The sequence below is a fragment of the Cygnus atratus genome, chromosome 25, assembly GCF_013377495.2.
Source record: "Cygnus atratus isolate AKBS03 ecotype Queensland, Australia chromosome 25, CAtr_DNAZoo_HiC_assembly, whole genome shotgun sequence".
In the NCBI taxonomy this organism is placed as follows: domain Eukaryota; kingdom Metazoa; phylum Chordata; class Aves; order Anseriformes; family Anatidae; genus Cygnus; species Cygnus atratus.
This window is the reverse complement of record NC_066386.1, coordinates 2,380,961-2,405,605: the sequence shown is the minus strand read 5'-3', so window position 1 is coordinate 2,405,605 and position 24,645 is coordinate 2,380,961. Positions and strand designations below refer to the sequence as shown.

Genomic DNA, 24,645 nt, shown 5'->3' with positions numbered 1-24,645 from the left:
GCCTGTCGCTCAGCCGTCCCGCCACGCTGGTTGGTCGGGAGGCGGGGCCGCGCGCGGTGGAAGCACAACAATAACACAGCCCGGGGAAGCCGGAAGCGGGAGGACGGGCGGCGAGCCAACGGCCGCGCACTTCCGGCGCTCCCACAATACAGCGTGCCGGCGGGCGCAACGCCCGCTGAGGAGCTGGAGGTCACGAGGGAACACCGCAGCCAATCAGACGCCTCGTTCCCCGCCGTGGCAACAGAGGGAGGGCCCTTCGCCAAAAAAGCAGCGAATAAGATGGCGTTGCCTGGACCGCGTGACGCAGTCGGCGAGTGCGATTGGCTGTTCGGGTGTGTTGTTTTTCTGGCTGGCGGAAAGGGCGCGAAATGCGACAGGGCGGCGGCGGGCGGGTGAGGAGCGGGGAGGGAGCGCTGCGGCCTCCGGGCGGCCTCCTCCGGGCAGCCTCCAACCGGCCTCGCCCCGGCCTCCTCCCGAGCCGCAGCCCAGGGAACGGCCTCGGGGCTCCCCCCTGCGCCCTTCAGGCCGCGCGGCGGGGCCCGGAGCCGTCCCGTGGCGCTTTACGGGTCCTCCCTGGGTGCGGGAGGCTCGGGAAGCCTCGCCCCGGAGCCAGGGGCTGAGGTTCGGGCCCGGGGCTGAATCTTCAGGGCTGAATTTTTGGGGTAGCCCCGTGTGGAGCCGGGGGTTGGGCTCGGTGATCCCTGTGGGTCTCTCCCAGCTCGGGGTATTCCGCGATTCCGTGACCCTCGTGGCGTGTCGGGGGAAGCCGTGGGGGGAAAACGTTATCACAGGGCGGGGCGGTCCAGGAACGCAACCGATTGTTCGTGTTTTTTCACTGTTTGCAGGTATTTCGGGCTGCGAAGCATGGACCTGGCCGTGGTTGCCGTTGGAGAGGTGCAGAACGTGCTCTCGGCTATGCAGAAGAACTTGGAGTGCCCCATTTGGTACGGCCGGGGAATCGCACGACGTTTGGGTTTTGTATTTACTTTTTCTCTTCTGGTGAAGCGTTTTGTGAGTGGCGTGGTCATAAGGAAATACAAAGAGTAACGTTTTAAAATGAGTTGACGTTGGTGTCGTCTAAGAGCAAACGCAAGACAGGAAGTGCATTTTGCTCGTATATTCTGGCAAGCATTGTTTTCGTGTTGCCACCTCAATGACTCGGTGCTCTATCCAATTGAAGTTAAAAAAAAAAAAACCACACAACTTATCTGATTAGAGCATTGTTTGTAAAGCAGTGTGGATCTTTGTCACTGAAAGGTAAGTGTGGTTTGTACTTCTGCAATGTAAACAAATGCAAAAATAGCATAATTTCTGTCTAATGCCTAGATATTTACCATGTCTGATCAGTTGTTAAAGGACTTGCTGCTGGTGAACTGTGTTGCAGATTTTTTTTTTTTGTCTATTGTGGCAAATGTTTTTAAACCCTTAAATCTTCCATATGTGTATTTAATATGTTACATTACTGCCTTTGGAGAACCAAAATAATTTCTGTGTCGATGACATCATTTACTGCAAAAGCACAGAGTAGAAAATATAGGATGTCTATAGAGCTACGCAGGAGGGGGAGAAAAAAGACTTGAATCCTAATTCTTCTGAAAAGGCAGCATGCTTCTTGCTGAGGTGTGACTGCTGGATGGGTGGCTTGGTTATTCACGGACTTAATGTCACAAGAGCAAGAATGGAAACTCTTTCCTGTATCTGCTGTTTTTAAGACATAAAGGTGTATATTTTTTTGTTTTCTACTACATGGGCTCCTGTACCTTTCCTTTACAAAGGCCTTTGCCCTTTGCGTGGGAGGTCAGAATTGAAAGAGAAGCTGTTAGTGTTCCAACACCAAGTTTAAATTCAGGAAAGTGACTGTATTTTTGAAGCTCGTTTTCTTGCTGCTATTTTTAAACAAGAACACAGAAGTTATGTTTTCATTTTCTATTTTTTTTCTGCAGCTTGGATGTAGTGAAAGAGCCAGTTTCAACAAAATGTGATCACATATTCTGCAGGTAGGTTTACGAACTTATAATTGCAACGCTTAGTCACTCTGTTCTTATTCACAGAAGTATTATACTACTTTACTACTAAAGATGCATACTGTGTTTTGATAACGTAATATGTGGCTATTTTAAGGGGAGAACATACATTCTGAATAACCAATAACTGCAGTTGCACAAATTTACCACGTTGGATTGATGAATTCATAGTAACGTGTGAATAAGAATCCAGGTATTCAGCTTGATAATGAAGGATTTCTACTAAGTGCTGCATTGTGATTATTCTTTTTTTCTAGGTTTTGTATGTATAAACTCCTCAGCAAAAAGAAAAAAGGTGTGGTACAGTGTCCTCTGTGTAAGACTGAAGTTACGAAGAGGTAATGCATCTTTGCAAGTGGGCTTGGGGATGAAAGGTTTGAACTCTGAGGAGAAAATGAATCGTTTCATAAATGTCTTAGCAGAAAAGTGAAAGGAAAAATGATTGAGGGAACTGTCAGCTTCCAAAGGAGTAACGCTTTACCTCAGTACAGTGACCTGTGATCACAGGTCACAGACGCTGTTCTTAGCAAATGTTTGTGCTATCAATTATAGACTGTATTGTTGTTCAGTCATTACAGCTAGTTTCTCTGTGCTAAACCTACATGAGGAAAAGTATTAGACATTTTCCCTTTGTGATAATGTTTTAATTACAATAGTAGGCTGTTTTGGGATACTCCTGTGTTGATACTCCTTGGTCGCAGTTTTCTATTGTCTCATGTTCCGCTTTGCAGCTTTACTCCTCCTTTTTTTTATTCAGTCTATATTCTAAGAGAACTGTTAATGGCTTATCCATATGTTTGCCTTAAAAACATCTCATGTGGTGGTGTTATTTCAGAGGTCTTACAGAAAATTCCAGATTTAAGCAGCTGATCGAAGGACTGTTGGAAGCTATCCACGCATTTGAGCTTGACACTGGAGTAAAATGTAAGTGTTATGAATTTGACATTTTTGTCATAGTTATTTACTGGGTGTTTCATTTACTGTGTGGTACTCAATATGGGAAGAATTTTTGAAAGTGTTTTCTTGGATATAGAAGCACAAGTTCCCTTGAAAGTTCCCCTAATTTTCCTACAATAGTATCTTAAACTTTCTTAAGGGTTTTTACTGTATGTTCCATGATTCCAAGCTGTACTCTAACTTTCAGCTCCCAAAGTATGGCTGAATGAGTATTAAATAATCTTTAACTTATAACTCTGTGGCGAAGACTTGTTCTCGATTTGTCATTACACCCGGTTTTGCAGCTTTAACTTCTTTGAAAATCTTGGGGCATGAATTAGTAAGTACCCTAACAGTATATGTTAACTTGTTCCATTCAGCGCTATCCTTTTGGACTCCAAATTGATCCTTTCTAGCACTCAGTGCCTTGTAAAAGGTATTGGCTACTCAAAGAAGTTTGTTTCTATTTTGAATAACATGTGTTGGTTGTTCTGTTGAGATTTATCTATTTTTTTTCTTAGTAAGGAGTACATTGTGCTATTAAAAACCAGACTTTCTTTTCAAGTTCTTAACTTGTTCAGTCATTCTAAAATCACTACTGCTGGACCGCTTTCTTCCTAGATTATCCATAAAAGTAAAATTTTGGGGGAAAATTAGTTACCAAGATTTAACTTAACATTTCAGTACTTATTTCAGGTAATAGGGTCAGTACTAGGCTATTTTATGAGTAGATACCTGCTGTCGTGCTCAATGTAAGAAAATATTTTTGTAATTTATTTCTGTTGACACTTTCTAGTTTTAAACAGCCATCACCTTCCTAAATCATCCACAGAAGCCACTACTGCAAAGCTTCCATGTAATGAAAGTTCTGTCATCCAGAGTAAGGGTTTCAGAAACAGGAAAAGTGCTAAAGAAAATGAACAAGAAAACTGCACCTTGGTAATATTTTTTTTTTTGACGCAATGTATTTTTTGGATTGGTTAGGGTTTTATTTGGAATATGTGTATATGCATGTACATAGGTGAATGGAATACGAGATTTCATTTTGCTTTCGGATTCCTGTTTGAATATTATTTCAGACAAGAATATCTGAATATTTCTGTGTTGTTAAAAAGTTGCTTGCATAAATTTACTTGAACTTAAAAAAGAAGAGAAGTCATGAAAAGATAATACTGCCTTAATATGTATTCTGTTATTGATACTAGGGTTGAAAGCTTTTCCTTTACAGCTTGTTTAGTGAGGCTGTCAAATAACTATTTGTAGAGGCTTTTTACTTTTTTATGGGTAAGACCATGAATTAACCTGACTTAGGGTGACCGCTACATGTATGAGTCTGTTCACAGTGCATTATTAATTGTTCTTTGCTACTTGTACTGAATAGAATATTAAGTATGATAAAACTCTTATTGATTTAAGTTGTTAAATGCATGACAATTGTTTTTATTAATGCATCCTATTCCTGATACCAGAATGGATAATAAAGTACAAGTAATGGTAATAAGTTACTTATATTGGCATTTTACATAGAGGCTGCTGATTTAAATACTTTCCCTTAGTTCATTCATATCAGCCCCCCTGTGTAGTAATTACTTTGGGGTTGTTTTGTTTCATTTATTTGTTGTTAAATAACCTACTGTTATTAATAACTATTCCTTTCTATTCTTCTGTCAGCAGGGAGCTAATGTGGATGCACAGCGTACAGACACCAGTGTGAAAAGGTGTTCCCTAAGAAACCGAAAACAGAAATGTGACTTTGAAAAAGGAGTATTTATAGAGCTTGGTAAGAGCTGTTGTAGATCTATATTGGCTAAGTTCAAATATGATGCTTGCAAAGTAATGAAAGGTGAAAAAATTCAATGTCTTTAAAAGCACTGGTTTATTCTCAACGCCTGAAGTGAGAACAGAGTGAAATATAAAACAGACTGACAAATCTAAAGTTATGTGTAACTAAACGATAACTGCTGTTTTGTAAGGATTACTATTGCTTCTACCAATGTTGAGCAAAGGATCTGAGACAGAAATTCAAACATAATGCTCTGACTTCCAGTTCTAAATGCAGGCAACTGTTTCCTACATAAATTTGGAAATTAGAAATTATCTCTTACTAACTCTTACCAGTCACTGTTTTTAAAAACCTCATCCCCTGGAACAGGAAGCAAACCTTTATGCTGGAGCTGTGTAGATATTTGTACACTGAAATTGTGATAATTATGTCAGTTGAACTTGATCTGATCTGATGAAAGTTGAAAGCATCTGCCTCTGCAAAGAACTAAGCGCACATGCCTCTGTGATAATAAACACTGAGGCTGACAAGTCGCCTTTCTCTGAATCCTTTCACGCAGAATAACAGCTGATTTGTTTTTAGGCACTGATTCATCTGAAGAGCTTTGCAAACAGGCAGGCAATACTGGGTAAGTAAAGGTTATTAAGGAATTCGTGTTTTCTGAAGATGACAGTTCAGTATTCCCATTACTCTGGTTTAGTTACTTAGCATAGGACTGATAGGAGTCCTCAAGCTCTCAAGTGATTTTCAGCTTTGAGGCATCGGTGAAATGGCTAGTTGATTCCTGGTAGCTTGTCATATGGTATGCTGTCAAGCTGTTTCCTAAATATTTTGTCTTTTACATGGACATTAATGCTTCTGAAGGAAAGCTTGTAGTATGCCTTAGAAAATAAAATCGAGTTCAGGACTGGGGGGGGAGGCTGTTAAAGTATTTAAAATGCTGAAGGGATCTAGTTGTGGGAAGTGTCAGTCATGCATAGTTGTCTTTACTCAGCAGGCTAATTTATGTGAAAGGTATTTCTAACAGCAATAAGGGGAAAATTAAATTAAGTCTCCTATTATGTCAAATCGTGGTTAGCTCTGTAATGAAAGTAGATATTTTTTTTTCCTTCCCAACAGGGTAGGAAACAAAGTGGTTCAGATTTCATCTCAAGAAAAGCTAGAAGAACCTAAGAGCCCTGAGAAGGGGAATGAATATTCTTGCAATACACGACCTACGGAGCCGAGAGCTAAAGAAATAATTCTACCAAATGTCATAGGTGCGTTCATTAATTTAGTGACAAAAATGGTTGAGAGGAAAGCTTGGAAGAAAGACCACGAGTTAACATTCTGATTTCATGCTGTTAAATATATATTCTTGTAATCTTGTGTTCTGTACTTTTGTTGATGCCTACAGCTAGTGACAGTATAATAGAAGACTGCCTGTAGACTAGGCACTTAATGTGCACATTCTGTGCACAGAAACGGAAGAGAAAATTAACTTGATCATAGTGCAAAGCTCCTTTGGTCTATATAAGCCATTATATTGTCCCTCGTAACACAAGTTGAGAGCACTGTCTGGTAAACCAAATAGAAGCCATTAAGCTTGTCATTGTTCCTGTGCATTTAAAATAGGACTTAATAATTCATAATGCTTATCTTCAGGTGAAAGTGACTTCTCAAAGGAAGCCTTGAGCAAGAAAAGCACGCAAAACGTCGCTGAACATGCCAATCCTGACCAAGTGAATGAGGTGGAATGCCAGAGTTCTCCTTTAAACATTCTTGCCACAGACCTGCTCACAGAGAGGTGTGACAGAATAGATAATGCCAGTCCCTTAAAGAACGGGGACAAGTCTTTTTCTAAGAATGCAGAAGAAATGGATGCACAGCAAACTCAGTGCAGTTATAAAAGTCAAGAGTTTGACTTAGAAGACAGCTCTGAGAACAGACTGGATAAAAGCAAGGAAATAGATGCTGTTGTGCAAAGTGTGGAAGATGTGGAAATGTGTGAATCTGAGAATGATTCTGAAAAAGAATCTCCCCTAGAGAAGCTCCTTCAGCCAGAGACACCACACTGTCCTACACTGCATCAGGTTTCTAGGAAGAGATTGAAACGAAGCATTCAGAAAGTCAATGAATGGTTTTCAAAAAGCAATGAGATTCTATCTTCCAATTCATCCCATGATGATCCTGCTGAGGCAAGTGATGTTTCAGGTGAAGGAGATGCTTTATCAGATAAAGATTCATGTATTTCAGAGAAGACTAGCCCTGTGGTAGGTTTCATGGAAACTACAGTGTCTGAAGGAAACAGGAGATGGTCCAAACAAAAAAAAGACAGCATCAAAGACAAAATATTTGGTAAAACATATGAGAGAGAGAGGAAGTCGAATCCCCCTATTATCATGAAAGAGATCTTACCTACTGCAAAAAAGGAGGATGTGCCTGCTGTTCAAGAGTGCTTGAATAATTCCAGAAAAGACAGCCTAAAACGAAAAAGGAAGGCTGCCCGTCACCTACAGCCTGAGGACTTCATCAAGAAAAAAGATCTAGAGGAGGCAGGTGGATGCCCTCAAAGTGTTAACTCGTGCCTTGGAGATGCTGAAAAGAAAAAATGCAATGAAAGTTCTGCTGTTAAGGAGAATCCCCCGCCTGAGAAAAGAAAGGGTAGTATGCTAGCAGAATTTGAGGAAGGAGGATCCATGTCGAAAAATGCTACTGAAAAGGTGACGTGCGAGCACTCCGATGGAGAGCTAGAACCGAATAACTCTGATCAGAAGAGCACTAAAAATACAAGTTCTGCAGCAAAAAGATGCAGGCGTTCAACTAGAACTATGCGCGCTTTACAGTTAGTAGTGGATAAAAACTCTGGTTCTCCTGATCCAGCTGAGACACTGATTGAGAGCTACCCAAGCAGTGAAGAACCAAGGAATGTTGATTCTGAGCAACGGCAAGTCAGGCGCAGTAGGAGGCTCCAGTTACTTTCTGAAGAAATGACAAAAGAGACAGCAAAAAGGGTAGTAATTAAGGAAGCAAGCAAATGTGACAGTGACCAGGAAGGGTCTGTCTTTGGAGTTGAAAAGACTGCGTTAGTTCACGATTCTGAATGCAAAGACCTGTGTGAGCAGCAGGGTATATTGAGTTGCAAGCCACTCACCAATCTGGAGAGTGCTGATTTGGAAGCAAATGCAGTACAGATTAGTCCAAAAAATTCATCCGAGACTGCAGAAACTGGAAAAAGGCTGTTCAATCCTGCACCTTTACACCAGCATTCAAATTTGAATTCCTCTTCACCCAAAGCAGGTTCGCAAGAAGGTGAGGTGCTAGGTAACCCCTTCCGCCTACAGTCTCCTTCAAAGACTGTTGTGCAAACTGCTTCCCACCTGCCTGAAGGGAAGAGGGCTGAATCGTGTACTACTTTACCCCAGGACAAAGAGCGCTGTGCACAAAATGTTCCAGAGGGCCTCAGAACTGAAAAGTCACCGATGGCTAAAAATGTTTCAGAACTGACCAAGGAATCTGAAGACAGTGAGCTAGACACGCAATATCTGCGAAATATATTTAGGAATTCAAAGCGTCTATCGTTTAGCCTTTATCCTACTCCCAGGAAAGCATGTGAAGTAGATGGCGTTGCATCTGAGAAGCTAAAAATTTCACGTGCTGCTCAGGTAGAAAAAAGGCATGATAAATATTTAAATACAGAAAACTTGCACAAAGAGAAAACTGCCGAGAACTTGAGTGATGTTTGTGAGAGAGAGAAGATGAAGAGCTATGAATCTGCTTGTGCTAGTCCGGTGTCGTGCACTGTCAGCAATGCTGAATGTGCGCGCTCTGGGGACTGTCAAGATGTTTCACAGGTTGCTAATCGAGGGAATTTGATGACACCGGTAAGAATGGGTGCTGCGAGGAGTGAAGGCAAAAACAGACCACAAAACAGACCACAAAAGGGAGAGCGGGGAAGTGAAAAGACAGCGTCAACTGATGTAGGGGCAGAAAGTGCGTTGAGACAGAATCCAGACAAAAGCAGTAGAAGTCAAAGTGATCAGAGTAATACAGAAGAGCACATTTTCCAGAGGACAGATCTTAACACAGTCAGTGAAACGTGCTTCAGTTCAGAAAGCGATCAAGCAGAAAAGGCCAAATTTGTTGACAGCGAAGGACCAGTGCTATGTTTTCAGCCCGGATCAATGGCTTGTCCTACAGCTTGTCAGCAAAGGTCTGCAGAGTTCAACTGCAAAGACACTGAAAAAAGAGGTAGCAAAAGAAGACGAGTAAAGGGCAATGAAGAGGAATCAACCCAAACTGCCAGCATAGGGGTGCCGGAGTGTTTAGTTGCAGAGACTCTAGAAGAACCTTTCAAAGGCAGCGGTGATTGTACAGATATGTCTGAAACCCCCGATGGCTTAATGTGCTCCGATGATGATAGTGAAGAGAACGTCAGCTTTTGTGAAGCTCGTAGGAAAGACAGTTCTGCCGTGTTTGTAAAAAGTGACTTGGTGAAAGAACGAAACAACGGAGGTGGTAGTTCCAAGCCACGACCTAAAGGGATTCAGAGGCCTCGGAGAAGGGCACAGAAACTGCAGTCTTCATCTGAAGAATCTAGTGAGGATGAAGACTTGCCATGTTTTCAGGCATTAATATTTGGCAAGTCAGTAAGCACACCTTTGCAGACCAATAAGCAGACGACGTCTGCGGTGGGGTCTTCAGGAAATCCCAGCGCGTTGCCTCGGGGTGGAAGTCGTGAGGACAACAACGTGCAGAAAACACCTGACGCTGCCCAAAGCAATGGCTGTGCTTCACCAAGCCAGGAGTCAGAATGCTCTGTGAACTTGTTTTCTTCCCAGTCCAACGTGTCTGAAGAGTCAGTTGATGGAGCGCAGGAGCTGAAGAAACCTTTATTACAAGGTCACGCGTCCAAACAACCGAGCAATGTGAGCGAGAGCAAAGAAACCCTTCAAAGTTGCACTGGAGGGCTGAAGAGAAGAAAAACAAACTCCAAAGATGAATGCCAAGAAGACCCAAACCAGGGGACAAACCTAGGTACAAACCAAGATTTTTATTTCCTCAGCTGTGTTTGTAATGTCATTGCCTGTAAGTTCTTGAAGGTTGCATGGGAACTTTGCCCTGTGTTTACATGGTGCTGGCTCTTGGAAAGGAACGTATCAGCTCAAAGCAATCAAACAAAAAAACTTAGTGGTTTATTTCCTGGAAATTAAGAAATTAAGCTTCCTAGTGTTCTTTGTTCAGAGCAAAGATGGATTGACTTGACTGGGCACCAGCAGCCAGCCTGAGTCTGTCTGATGGGAATTAATTTTTGAGTGAAATACTAGATTTGTTATAATGTTATACTTGGATCTATCAGTAAAGCTTCATAGAGCCTTCCTAAGCTGTTTCTGCAGATGAAACGTTTGTTGAAACTGGCCATAGAATTCTGTAGTACTTATTTTGACCTTTTTATGGCTTTCCTAAATATTTAGGACTCTTTCATCACTGTTAAAACGCTTCCCTTGTGTTCTGTTTACTGTGCCGTACAAGTGGCATGATGTTCTTTGAAAGGTTCACTTGAAGTAGCCCTGGGCTTCTAACTTAAGTCTTTCCAAACCTTGTCATTTTATCATTATAGTTAAAATTTGGCTAAAAGAGACTATGTGATAAAAATTGTGAATAGCTTGGTTTGTTATTGTGTTTTTTTTCTATAACTAACTTGGATTATCTTCAATCTCCTTCAAGGTGAAGCATCTGGATATGACAGTGAAACAAGTCATGTAGGGGATTCATGTGGACCATTCTCTCAGGGTGAAATCCTTTCTACACAGGTGAGTGAGTTTACACACTGAATTATAAATGTAGTTTATGTACATTTCCAGTATCACTGCCTAGTATGCATTCTAGGATATAAGCAAATCTGTGAAGTCTGTGCAATGGGAAACTGCTTTCAGCATAACAGGTTACATTCAAGGGCCTAATTAATCAAAAACTGTCGAATGGCTTCTATGCCATTGTGTGTCTGACTTTGTCTTCCATGGTAATGGTACATTTTAATGGCTGTAGCTTGTTACGTGGTTTATTCATTTTTCATTCATATTCATTTTCATTCATATTTATTAATCAACGTGGTTGATTATGGTGCTTAGTTGTGGAAGTTGATAGTTAATAAATCTCTATTCTTGACCAATGTTGGAAGCCTCAGCTCCCTATATTTAAAGGCTTCATTGCTGTGGAATTTATAATGATTGGTGATAATAAGGGCTACAAAAAATCCAGTCCTTATATTTAGAGGAATGAAGCCTTACCTTTTAAAGGGTAAAGATTAAAAAAAAAAAAAAATCAGTGTTAGAATATTATAAATGTAAATAAGAGTAAGAGCAGTGTTCAGTGAAAGATCTGTCTAGCACAGCATCTTTTCTCCGATATTAATTTTTTGATTACTGTTTTTTGATTACTGTTTAATTGAATTTATGTATTAGGTTATTGGTGTGAGGTTTTTGTATTTGATAACTTCAAGGGAAGTCTCATGCCAAATCTCCCTCTTGAGCATTAAGATTACTATGGGTTTTAATGTATTTCAAAGAAGGTTGAGCTGCAGTTTTGTGCTGTATGGGTGGTTGTTCCATATACTGCATCAGTGCAAAACATGGTCAACTTGTAGGATATTATTAACGAAGCTACATCGGGGGACAGAAAGGATTTGTCTGGCTTGAATGGAATAATGGAAGCATGGTAGCTTTTGTTTGGGGATTTTCAGTGGGTTTTGTTTGGTGGGTGTACGTTTTTATTTGTTGCTTTTGTTTTGTTTGTTGTGTGGTGGGAGGGGGGTTGTTTTTTGTTTGTTTTCATTGATTCAGTAACAAGGAATCTCCACATGGTGTCAGTGCTAGAGCTACAAATGGTAGTGTTCAGGACTGTGGAAAGCACTTTATCCTGTATGGTGAAGCTTTTAGGTTTTTAAAAGAATCCTTTGAAGCTCTTGTTATGAGAAGGTACATGACGTGTGTTTAGTAGTGGGTACTGTAGTATTAAGAGACAAAGTAGGAAAGAGTAGGATGAAATATTTTATTCCTTTTGTAAGCAGTCTTTGAGGCTTTCATAAAGAAGAAAGGTGCAGAGGCTCAGTACCTCATGTTCATTAATAATTTTTAAATTAAGTGGCTAATATAAGCTAATGCAACTGGAGCAAAATAATTTTTAAAGACATTTCTGCAAAAGATGTTTTTTCCCTGACTAATTAAACTATGGTGAGCCTTTAAACCTGAAATAATTTGAACAGTGAAAAGACTATGACTTTTTCTTTCCTTTGACATAGCACGTGTTTGTTATTACAGTAAAATCATCATAGTTGCCTCTTCAACACATAATAAAAAGTAAATCATAATTGCTTTGCTAATTTTCAAGTCTTTGTAAAATTGATAGTATTGTTTAAAACTGAGTTTGCTAATGTTGGTACAATCATGCATCGCTTGCAGCAGAAGAATGCTATGCAGAACAACCTAAAAAAGCTACAACAAGAAATGGCTGCGCTTGAAGCAGTGCTACAGCAACATGGAAGTCAGGACTCCGAGCTCTTACCCTCGTTTGCAGTGGAACAAATGAGGCAAAGAGGTAAATAGCAAACAAAACCTTTCCTAGCTATCCTGTGAACAGTTGTGTGGCTATTATTAGCTCTTTTTCTCCTCTACCACAAATTACAGTGTTAAATTCTGCTCGTGTATCAATTTAAAATTTGTTTAAATTCAGCTGTTCGGTGAGACAAACCTGTTTTATTTATAACTTAGGTACTATGCAGTCTAAAAACACTCCTGTTCCAGATCTGTGTTGGATGACACAGTGGTATAAGCGGCCTTGTGGCTTGGCAGTACTAATCCCTGTTCCTGTTTTGTCATTTCTCCTGTTTTCTTTCACTGGGATGGGTAAGGGGCTGGGAGGGTGGCTGAATACCCAAAGGACTTGGCCTCTATTGCTGTGGTAGAAACTTCCCTCTAACATATCAAAGAATGAGACAGAAACGAGTTTAGGTAGGTATTGGCAGTTAAAAGTAATAGAATGTGGGTCAGGTTGCTGTTTGGGGCCAGGGTTGGGGGGGGGGGGAATACCCGTAGTGGTGTGTAGATCATAAATCCCCTCAACAGTACATGAACACAAATGTCCTTGCCAGTAAATAAATGCTGAAGAATTCTTTAATAATCACATGCTGCTGTCTGTGTGAGAGGGCTTTATATCAAGTTTTTCTTTGTTAGGGAGAGGGAGGTATTGAGATTAGTATTTTGACAAGCTGTCTGCAACAGAACATAGAGCAGTCTTTGACCAAAGCCTAGAGTAAGTCCAGATGTTCGTTGTTGAACTTCTCACAGTGCTAGAAAGGCACCCAGTGCTGATTTAAAGACTTCCAAAGATGTAGTTCTTGTTGAACTCTTAGATAAATGGCACCAGTGTTTTATTATACCACTTGCTGCTAAATATATATGTATATATTTCTAGTTCTATGGCCTTACTTCAGTAAGTTACCTTTGTTTTCTGAAGGCAATTAGGATAATTTAGCATTCTGGAATTCAAAGCCATTTAGTGTCTTATTATGCCTTTACTGTGTATGGTTTTTACAGTACAGCAATCTTTTCGGATCTCTTCAGCCGTTAAAATATTAACGGTATATTTAACACTAAAAGACTGGTTAGTCTCTAATCTGTGCTTAGTTAAGGAGACTTCTTAAATTGCATGGCATCGAGTTTACTGCAGTTTGAGAATACTGTCACTTCATAAAACAGGTTTTGAGATGTGACATTTCTAAAGGCAGTAAGTCAAACTATTACAGATACCTATAAATAGAACGTTTGAGGATTAAGTCAGCAAATTAACGATTAGTTTCCTTCAGGCTGGAAAATTAATTGAATTAATTCGGTGCATGTTTACGTTCTTATTCTAGAATATGGATTTCTGTCTCGTAAAAGCTTAAACTGATTAGCGTTATTGATGGCTTGTTAAAAACTGCAGGCATCTTCCAGCTGCCAGATAAATGCCTTTCTACTGCTTGTATCTACATCTACAGATGCATTAACGTGTTGAGGGGATTTGTAAATAAACTGCACTAAGCAGTGTAACTTTGTCTTTGACCTATTTAATATTTCTTCTTTTTTCCACCTAATATATCAGCTGACATCTCAGTTTTGTAGATGGCAGTATCTGAAATCAAATGTAGTTATTAGCTGTGCTTCTCAGGGCGTAGCATTTTGTGTAGATTCCTGTTTGGGGACACTCGCCACTCTGAAACGTATCTAGATAGAGCTTTTGGAGAATGCTTGACTTCGCATCTGAAGAAACAATTAAGAACAGTTGCTTACTTTGCTTAAGAATTGCTCTCTTTTTTAAAGGAGCAGAGTCAACCTCGGAAGGAAATTTTGCAAATCACAAATGCAGCACTTCAACGGGATTTTCAGCTGATGATGTCCACGTTATACCAAGTGATTCTTCTAACAGTGAAGTAAAAGAGTTAGGAATTGAACGGTAAACTTTTTCTTTTTGCTTTTATTTATAGCCTTGTATTATAAAAAGATGAAAAGAATCTTGAAGTAAATTCCTCTCAGCTTTTGAGCAATTGCAGTAGCATAGTTGTTGCTACATGCTTGTGATACTGGGAGTGAAAAAAGATGACAATTCTTCCTCTCAAGGTCTCCTGAACCGCCGTATGCCTCTCTGAAATCCTTTTGGTCAAAGAGACCAGATTTGGAGGAAGACCTTCAGCATGATGGTGTCATGGAGAACAAAGCTCCTCAAGAGACAAAGCCTGTGCAGGAAGCAGTGCAAGAATATAGTCAGAGTGAAGAAGGTAATGTTGAAGAGGGATACAACATGGTTTTATTTCTACTTTTTCCAGATGTGGTCCATGTTTTTTCACACACGCTCAAAAGTTGCTATTTGCTGGCAAGTAAATTGAGAAATTTAACTCTTGTATTCCTGATTTTAAAAGACGTTACTTCTTGTTTGGCTGGGCTTGTTTGGCAGTCCAACTGTCTAAATGTATGGCTGTCCATCAGGATGGAGTTGAGCAACATTTTTAAAGTGATGGGAGTCATTATCTGTCTCACATGCAGATCAGTGCTTCTTGCAGGACATGTTGCTAAGAATTTTACAGGTATTCTGGTGTCTCAGCTATCTGTCAGGAAAAAGTAATGACAGGTAAAGGTGAAATGGTAAACAAACAAGCACAAGAAATGATTGCAGCATGTAAACTTAAAAAGTGATGCAACAGCTTTCCACCATGACTAAAAAGAAGCATGAAATTATTTCAAGAATTAATAAGAATTAATTTGTTTTCCTTTAGAAAATGAAGATGAGAAGTCTGGGACTAAATTAAACAAGGCATCTGTCTTAAATGATCTCTGTGGAAATGTGACCAGGAGTCCAAATGCCTCTTCCTCCTTTGTAAAGCCTCCTCACCTTAAAACTGCAGAAGCAACAAATAGTTCTACTGTAGCTCAGAATGATAATAAAAGCCGTTCCCAAGGATGTAAACTGAAGAGAAGCGTGTGTTTTCCTACATCTGTCCTGCACAATGCAGCTGGGAAAGAAAATGCTACAAGTCCAGTTGTGACTAACAGGAAAAAAATGTCAATTGTGGCATCGGGTCTGAATCAAACTGAACATGTAAGTATCTTTCAGAATGTTTAGAGATCTGTTTTTAAATCGTGCCACTTGACCACTATAGTCCTCAACACAGAGATCTAACTACATTGGAAACTAATCTTGGAGGTAATCTTAGCATAATCTACAGATCATACTATAGCAGCTCAAGGCAGACTTCACTCCTAAAAATATGAAGAATGTGGCCTGTGAACAGCACTATAAAGCTTACTGAAGTCTGAACTTTTAAAATGACTTCCTACTGTCTAGGGGGAAAATCACATTATTCCAGAGTGAGAGGACTTTTCTAAAAGAAAGCCTTGGCAAACAAATGCTGCAGTGCCTGCTCTTGTAAAATTTTCTAAAGCGAGATATGTGCAGAGATCATAAAAAATGTATATGGCAGCTTCTGAACTCCCATGTTGTTCTGGTGCCTTCGTGTTTATTGTTCAGTTCATACCAGTGGTGCAGAGCACTGCTGCTTAAATTTATGGCAAACGATTTGGTCAGCTTTTGGAATTACCTCTTATTGGTAAAAGAGGCACACGTTTTTTTTCCAATGTTTACCTGGTTTAAGAATGTAATCACAAGGGATTGAAAATCTGCCTTCTCAGAATTTGCTTACAGCATTTGGTAGTCTGATAGTCACTGTTGTGGAGAACACTGGGGAGAAATGCCTTCCTACATCTTTCACATTTCTCACCAGTCTTTTAGTGAGAGCTAAAATCACTGTTAATAACTACTAAAAATTCAGCTACACTGCTTTTTTTTTTTTTTGTTTGATGCTTTAGTGGTTGGCTGTTTGGAAACACTGTAATCTTAAAAAAAAGCTGCTTTTGCTAGGTTTCAGTTGCACTAATGGCATGTGTGACAGCTTTAACTAAGGAGGAAATAATTTGAATGCTTTTTTTGTTTGTTAGAATGTGTTTAAACTTGTTAAGTTTTGTTATGAAAGCTGCTGACAAGTTTATCATACATAATAAACTCCGAAACTCACATTGGGTTGTTCTCAGCTGTTGCTTCATTATCCAAATTCTGCTCCATAGTGAGGATTTCTATAATTAATCAATTCTGAATTGCTAATAATCCTGGCAGAGGTATTGTATATCATTAGTCTTTGTTGCTTAGCATTTTTTGAATCTCGTGGCCTTCTGAATAAAGCAGCATAAGAAAGGAATTCTTTAATTATAGTCTTGTAAAACATTAGTGCTAGTTACTGATCCTTAATAGATCCTTCTTTTGTGACCATCAGTAACTAGCTCGAAACTGTTTCTACAATGCATTTCCAGGAGGAAATATTTTTTTTGGTTCATAAACTACTGACTGGGAGCTCTTTAGCCTGTTGGGTGGTGCCAAAATTAGTGACTTTTATTGTGTCTTTAATGGAAGCATATACTCTGCCAACACGAATAAAACCACTAATTTAAAGTAACTACTGTATGTTTTGCTCCTATAAACTTGTTTTCATAATGTTTTGCTCGTTATTAACTTTTTCTAACTGCTTTTCAGATGGTGGTCCAGAAGTTTGCCAGAAAAACTCAAAGCACTTTCTCTAATCACATTACTGATGGAACAACACACGTCATAATGAAAACAGGTTTGTTGGGAGCCATGTGAACAAACCCCGTATTTACACAACAAGTAAAATAGTTGACTCTAGACTAACAACTAACCAACAAGCAGATGGTTCAGCAATAAATTTAAATAATTTAGAGGAAAAGGTATTCATAATTTTTGGTATTTAAGTTTGGGAATACAAATCTCTCTGATTTGATTTCACAGAATCAGCGTGGGAGTGCTTTGTTTCCTTGTGTGTTTAATTAAAAAAAAATGTTAAAAAGCAAAATATTTTCAGACAAATCTGGTTGTGTGGGCATGCTATATACTGTCATAGAAGCACTTCTGGATGGCTCATGTTTGGATAGAATCCACGGCATGAGCCTTCATTGCTTTTGAAAACCTACATAGAAAGGGATCCAGAAAATCCTGCTAGTCCAAATCTATGGACTCGCTTTTTTTCTTTGAGCAGTATATCACTAGGAGGATGGCCATGTGGTTTTGGAGACAGAGATTCCTCTGCCTTCATTCAAAGAGGATGAACTGTCTTCTGAAAGTTGTGCCTGTCCTTGTAGAGCAGAAGAGGAGCTTAGATGGCTAGTCACGTAAAAGTTTATGCTAACATTACTATAGTGATATGTATTCATGCCTTTCCTTGCCTGTTATCTTTAATAACTAAATAAAAAAAAGTGTCCAGAAGTTCTGCATGTGATTAATTTCTGCTCATTTCCTTCAGCTGAGTGGATTTGAGAGGGAAATTTTAGGACACGGGAATTTCTGAACCTTTCTGGTCTTGATACTTCACTGCCTCACTTAGCAAAATCTTTTAGTTTTCAGTACAAATTATCTGAGCTGTTTTTCATTAATAACAAAACTAAAAGTTCTCTGTTATTGTTTGTTCTGCAGATAAGGAGCTGGTGTGTGAACGGACGTTGAAGTACTTTCTGGGTATTGCAGGAAGAAAATGGGTAGTTAGTTATCAGTGTAAGTGAACTTTTTTTTGAGAAAAGTAGTCTCTGCACCTCTACAACAAATGTACTCTTCTCTTGTTCCAGATAAAAATACATACATACATACATACATACATACATACATACATACATAATATATATATATATATATATATATATATATATATATATATATATCTTTTCCCGTCTTGAATATGTTAGCATCTGGTGTTTTGCAGTTTCTTCTAAATAGCTTTAAAAAAATAAAGTAACATCAAGCTGCTTTATCTTCTGAATACTTTTTCTGCTTTCCAATAACTGCATTGGATTGCTCCCTTCCCTGTCACGTGCCTTTCCCCTCTTACTTTAAGTCTTTGAGCTGCATGGTATCAGTTAGTGCAAAATTAGTATTTAAAAAAACCTGACAACATTCATTAAGTACTTTCAAGCAACACAGTATTTAATTTCCCTTAGTACAAATACCTTCATTTTAATACAGTGGTGAAATCAAACTATTGGCAGTGGAAGAACAACTTTGCTGCATAAAATGACTTGTCCTGTCCTATCTTTTTATTTAGGGGTAATTCAGTCTTTTAAAGAAGGAATGATACTGGAAGAGGTAGGTTTTTTTTGTTTAGACTAAAATATCAAATGTGTAAACAATGCTGTTACATTGATGAACTACTAGTAGTCGCAGATATTGTCTAAGCATGAAATAAGTGCAAATCCAGCTGTGAAAAATGGGACCCTAGTTTTACCAAAAGCCACGATTAGACTATAGGTATTGAGTGTTATTGAATTCATAATGGATCCTTATTATTTTTGGAGCAGCTTATAGACATATTTTTTATAAGTGTTCCTGTTGATGTTGATGGATTACAGCATAGAGGAAGAGATCTATAGTCTGCATAAGGTAATAGTGTTGGAACACAGCAATACTGATGCCTTGTTTTTGTTGTTGTTAAACTTTGCAGTAGACAACTACTGAAAGCATATTGTTCCAGTACCTTTCCTAGAAGAAATAGTTTTTGATATGACCTTAATTTCAGTGGATTTTTTTTTTGTATTTCTGGATAGTATTAGGATTTTTTTCTCAACTACAGATTTCTGGGGAGTGTTGTATTAGTGAGAGTAGCGGAGAACGAAGTGTTTATGCAGCACTATATTTGTTGTAAATCTATCTGCCAAATGAATGCCTTGAAATAAAACAAAAGATGTTGAATATACTGATAGCTAACTTCTATTAAATGAGACTTTACAGATAAATTAATTTTATTGTTGGAGTACTCCTATACTGTTTGCTACACTTCAATATCGTTTGACTATAATGTGTTTCTTTAAAAATTGTAGGATACTGCAGGGATTTCATTTCTGCTCTCTTACCATTCTTTCTTGAAAAACCTGTAGAATTAAATGTGGGCAGAAAATTAAGTTTCCAGTTCTGAAATCTGTTATCTTCCTGTCTTGATCTGGACCTCTGACTAGGAAAGTGTTCTCAATCTCTAACTTCAGGCTTCTTGTTTATTTTCCAGGAGAACTTTGAAGTTAGAGGAGATGTAATCAATGGGAGAAACCACCAAGGTCCTAAGAGAGCAAGACAGTCTCTGACTGAAAAGGTACAAGCATATCGGGGAGGAAAATCCTGTCCTGGCATGACTGTTTCAGATATGTGGTGAGAGCAGCTGACTATTTGTTACTTCTTCTGTTTTCTCTGCTGCTCTGTACATACAGAATTGTGCAAATTGAGCATATTTTCAGTGCTGCTGATGGAGCTCACCTTTCATGTATAAAAATGCTTAAGTGACTCTCAGTGCTTAGAGTGGATGTTATCTCTTTATAACATCGGTATAGAGCAGTACAAGGTTGGTTGTTGTTTTTTTGATTTGTAACCTGCAAAACAAAAGAGTTTCAGTTATGCTTTGTGAAACAGCATTAGCTTAATAACCAGTCCTAGAATTGCAGTGAAACCAGTGTGCTAAATCTTATCCTGTAAAGATACCGTATGTGTACTCTGTTAACATGTTCCTTGCTTTTCAGATCTTTAAAGACTTTGAGATCTGCTGCTATGGTCCTTTCACTGATATGACTACAGGTATGTCATTTTGGTGGACCTGAACAAACTCCCAGCATTAAAAATATGTATGCGCACACACGTGTATATCTGAAGAGGGGTTGTATGCATTCACCAGAATTTTACGTTTGAGCTCTTTTTGGTTGCTTTTGTACATCTTTTACTTTGAAACTTTCAAAATATTTATGTGAGGTATTGTGTAGGTGGAGGATTTAATCCAATTCTATCTCCAGATAGAACAGAAAGTGTTCTCTTCTATTTGGATGTCCTCAGGAAAATGCTCTGGCAGTTTTAGTGTATTTCAAAACAGATGTTTTATCTAATTTATCTCTGCTTCTCTAGAAATGAAGGAAAAGCATTAGTATCATGTTGTCAGGTAACTGTTTTAAATGCTACTGAAAGCTTACATTTGGAGTGCTTTTTTCTGTCCTAATAAGCATGTCGCTGTCCTAATAAACAGTTTCTAAGGTATTTGTTTTTCTAGTGGTTGACAGATCATCAGTGTAATCTTCTCTCTCTATTAGCAGATGTTAAAAGTGAAACACACAACAAAACTAGCAGTTCATATAGGAAAGAAAAGCTGGGGAGGATAGCTTCTTTTTGTTTAAAACTGAATGAAGTGTAGCAGATGTCTTAAATTTAAACTAGAATTTTTCTACTTAAAATATTTATATAGTTCTTCATATTTTTGTGGTTTGGTCCTTTTTTTACAGTAGGTACTTTCAATTTGTCCAATATAACTTTGGGTGAATTATCCTTACACCTCTTGACATTTACGATAATTACTACAGAGGATGCAGTGCTTTCACCTGCTGCAGTGATGATCAATTATGGCTCTTATACTTGTGAGACTTATTTACTTTCTTCACTATGAGTTCAACAAATTGCTGGAAATTAAATACTTTAGCTACTTCTGTTAATGAGAGATAATCACAGTTCTAACTTCTGATTTCAATTTGAATTTCGTGCCTTACATCCTTATGGTAAAAGGAAATAAATTGTTGGTGGTTTTCTCTTTAACTTTTGGGCACGTGTTGTTTTGGATTTTTGTTGCTGTTCTGATTAGTGTGAGGGAAGCACTTGGCAAAAGCGTCTGGGACTTGGAATTCCATCCTTTGGCTGCTGTACTTGATGATCCCTTTCATGATATTGTTACCCTTGCTAAGAAGTTAAAAGGAGATGATGTCTTCAGCAGGCTAGAAAGTGAAAGAACTTACTCTGTACTAAAGCCAACATCCTTTTTGCAGTGACAGTTTGCTTTGGAACGAAATACAGGGACTAGCGTCAGTTTCAAAGCGATATAAAGCACAGTAGTAATAGACTTACAGAATCACAGAATCATTTAGGTTGGAAGAGACCTCCAAGATCACCCAGTCCAACCTCTGACCTAACACTAACAAGTCCTCCACTAAACCATATCACTAAGCTCTACATCTAAACATCTGTTTTATCTGTTGTCTGATTATCTGATTTATCTTTTTATCTGACTTCTTCAGGGCATCTTGAATGGATGGTGGAGCTTTGTGGTGCCTCTGTAGTGAAGCAACTTCATCTGTTCACCCACAAAACGGTAAGTGTTAATGAGTGTTGCACTTAGCTATAGATCATTCACTGCATTATATAATATGCATGTTGAAAGATTACCTGGCCTTCCTGGACTCCTCAAAGACTGGTGCATACAGGAATGTTAGAGAGAACTGTCTGCGCAGCAATGGTATGAAACTGCATGGCTGCCATACTCTGGACTAGGAGTCAAGCTTACACTGAGCTGAAAGCTGATCCGAGAAAACTGATCCGAGTACTCTATGCCAGCCAGCTAGATAATATTTATTGAAATCAGTACTGAGCCTCACCTTACAGTGCAAAAAGCCTTTAGTGCCTTAACTTAGTCACAGCATTCCTGGAAAGAAATAACAGAAAAAAATTAGCAACCAATGTGTTTCTTCTTCCACCACCACTTAACATTCTCTGTGAAATCCTCTTTGAAGCAGAGTGAGCCCGGTTATCACCCTCTGCAGATAGGTGTGAGAGTCGTTTAATGACAGATAACATTTTTATTTTCTTATCTTGGAATCCTAGAATTCTACTGCTGTTGTGGTTGTGCAGCCAGATGCTTGGATGGAAGGCACAAGCTATAAAGGTAAAACTGCTTAGTGTCATGGATTGCCTTATGGTACATGTTGAGTGTCTCTATCATATGAGTGGTTTTAATAGTTAAATATCAGAGATTTGTAGAGGTAGAGGAATGGGAATAAAATACTATTACTTTTGAATGGGGAGGTATGTCTTGAAGTCTGAAAGGACAGACTATATTATTTCAAGAATCAGAAATGGAATTTCAAAAGGTGGTCTGTCAGACAGTATAACTTGTAAACGTGATACTGGTGGTGTTTGTTTGCTGTTGGCTCAGTTGTCCTGCATATCATCAGCTTTACAGAAACCTTCTGTACTGCAAAATGTTTGCTAAAGGGGTAGAAGCATTCTCTGACTAGTAAAAATCTAGCAGAAAGCCTCAGATGGGACAAGATTCTCTTGGTCTGGAAAGAATATCAAGCTACCATGCATTAATTTATATCAATCTCTCTCTATATTTATAAATATTTTTTTTGTGGTGTCAAAAGCCTCCAGAGAAACCACGAGACCTGGAAAGTACAAGTGTTCCAGACTTAACTTGCTTTTAAATGAGATATTGGGATGAATTGAAGCGAGTTAGGCTATGGTGGAGTTCAACAAAACAATAGACCAGGAAGATGATGTTGCAAATACAACATGTCACTGAGTTATTAAGTTAAAAGATAACAGGGACTGCGCTCTGATTTTAGTGTTTATTCTGTGGTGTTCCAAACTTCCTGCTGGACCATTTGCCAAGCAGCTGTTCTTTACGGAGCAGCAATATTACCCGCATTTTTAAAAGGAATAGTAGTGTCACACCGCTGTTTTTAGAAACTTGCTTTTTATCAAAGCCTTTAAGATGTCAAAGGTAAAACAAGTAGTTTAACCAGAAAGGTATCAGGAAGCTCGCTGTTAACCTGCTTTGCCTCACTGATAATAGTTTTATCAAGTGTGTCTTTGTCTTGCAGCAGTCCAGCAAAAGAACAATGTTGCCGTGGTGACTCGAGAGTGGGTGCTAGACAGCGTTGCTTGCTACGAGTGCCAGGAGCTTGATGCTTACCTTGTGTCCTAAAGGTGTCTGCACTTCTCTTCCTGTTGCTTTAATTCTCATCAGTGCTGATACTTTAGTAATTGTTTTAAGGGCTATGGATTTGTAAGTAACTTATGCAGAGAATTTGTGCAAATAGTGGTTTGTTTTTTTCAGGGTAAAATAACTATATTTTTATTAATGGTCAAATACTGTATAAAGATGGAGTTGCCTGTGGTTCTGTAAAGATTAAAATTTCTAATTTTAAAATAGTCCCTTAAAACTCATGTAAAACAAATTGAAGTTAAATCCTAACTAGAATTTAGAACATGGCTTCCTTAGAGAAATGGCGATGCATTATTTACCATCCCAGCCAGTGCCTGCCTGTATGTTTAAGGTCTTTTTCAAGGAATACTTGTTTACAACAGTAATACTGGGCTCAGGGCTTGAATTAAAATGTACTTGCACTCCTGAGTAACTTCCATATTTGTATTTTGCATAAATACATACCCCAAATAAGGATGTATGCATATCAATACAAAGAAATACTATTTTGTGATTACTAATGTATCAACGTGGCTGCTCTTAGGCTGTGGACTACATCTGTTTTGAAAACTATTTGAACAGCAGTTGTGTTGTTAGGACACCTGTATATAACACATCCAACTATGTGACTATACAAGTGGCCTACACAACTTGTACGTGGTTTTCCTGGTTAGTACAAGCACGTTCCCTGAAAAGCCAGCACTTGATTTCCAACATAAACCAATCCCTAAAACAGCAAGCCTATGTTTTCGTTTTTATTTCTGAGAAGTGTATGCGACACCTATGAAGAAATAATAAATAGATGCACTTTAGTATCCCAGTGACCTACAATAAGCCCTGTAAGAATCTGCTTCAAATAGTCCCTGCCTGCAGAATGAGACTGCAAAGAAAACATGTTGCTTTTTATGGAAGAAAATATATTGCTTCTTTCTGTTGCCAAGCAATGCAACTTCATAAATAATTTTGTACTTTCAGAGCAGAAAGTGAACCTGTTTTCATAAGTTGTTTAAAAAAAAGTAATAAACTGTAGCAATGTTCAGAGAATTGTTTGGATGATGCTAGATTGTCTTGGAAACGTATAAAATATATTTATAAATACTGTGATGCTTAAAGTAAATAAACTGATTCTGGCAAGTATTTCATGTAATTGTTCCGTTCTTATGTGAATCAGTCATTTAGCCTCTGCATCGAGGCACACATGAAAATATGCCTGAAGTCTAGCCTCCTGCAGTGGGGGTGTGTGTGGAGATGTACTGGAGGAGGTCATAAATGTAAATGAGAATTTCAGAGCTGGAGACACAATTGTAATTTCCATCAATGTGAGAAGCAAATGCGTTATCAAGTGTAGTGCAGTTGCCAAGTGGAGGCAAATATAGTCTGACTAGGCGCTGCTATTGGTAGGGTAAGTGCTGGAAGCGTTTGCTCAGCTGCCATACATTACTGTTTTCTTCTATATGTGACGGTATTTCGTAACTGCCAAGGCTGTTCAACACCGCCTCACCTTCAGACTGACACTCCTCTTATCTCTAGAGCCCACATTGGCTTTTTTTTAA

At 38.8% G+C, this 24,645-nt stretch overlaps 1 protein-coding gene across 10 annotated transcripts; it reads left to right on the top strand.

The window, feature by feature from the left end:
- The first annotated feature begins 329 nt into the window (after window positions 1-329).
- On the top strand, window positions 330-24,229 carry BRCA1 (BRCA1 DNA repair associated). 10 transcript variants are annotated; one of them, XM_050715521.1, is made up of 23 exons: window positions 330-392; window positions 846-944; window positions 1,944-1,997; window positions 2,282-2,362; window positions 2,860-2,948; window positions 3,757-3,899; window positions 4,635-4,740; window positions 5,326-5,371; window positions 5,863-6,002; window positions 6,388-9,759; window positions 10,450-10,535; window positions 12,183-12,318; window positions 14,082-14,214; window positions 14,379-14,536; window positions 15,032-15,354; window positions 16,840-16,927; window positions 17,794-17,871; window positions 18,416-18,456; window positions 19,370-19,453; window positions 19,875-19,929; window positions 21,405-21,478; window positions 21,988-22,048; window positions 22,989-24,229. In XM_050715521.1, the coding sequence occupies exons 2-23, from the start codon at window positions 865-867 to the stop codon at window positions 23,090-23,092; spliced, it is 5,532 nt and encodes a 1,843-aa protein (XP_050571478.1). In that variant the 5' UTR covers window positions 330-392; window positions 846-864; the 3' UTR covers window positions 23,093-24,229. The 10 variants fall into 10 exon arrangements, with proteins under 10 accessions (XP_050571478.1, XP_050571477.1, XP_050571476.1 ...); XM_050715520.1 differs by having other exon boundaries at window positions 333-392; window positions 4,632-4,740; XM_050715519.1 differs by having other exon boundaries at window positions 343-388; window positions 22,992-24,229.
- The last annotated feature ends 416 nt before the right edge of the window (window positions 24,230-24,645 follow it).

Coding starts and splice junctions, on each gene's coding strand:
- BRCA1 (XM_050715515.1), top strand. CDS start 369: ATGCGACAGGGCGGCGGCGG. Junction 1,998..2,281: donor TGTGATCACATATTCTGCAG/GTAGGTTTACGA, acceptor CTTTTTTTCTAG/GTTTTGTATGTATAAACTCC. Junction 21,479..21,987: donor ATCTGTTCACCCACAAAACG/GTAAGTGTTAAT, acceptor TTGGAATCCTAG/AATTCTACTGCTGTTGTGGT.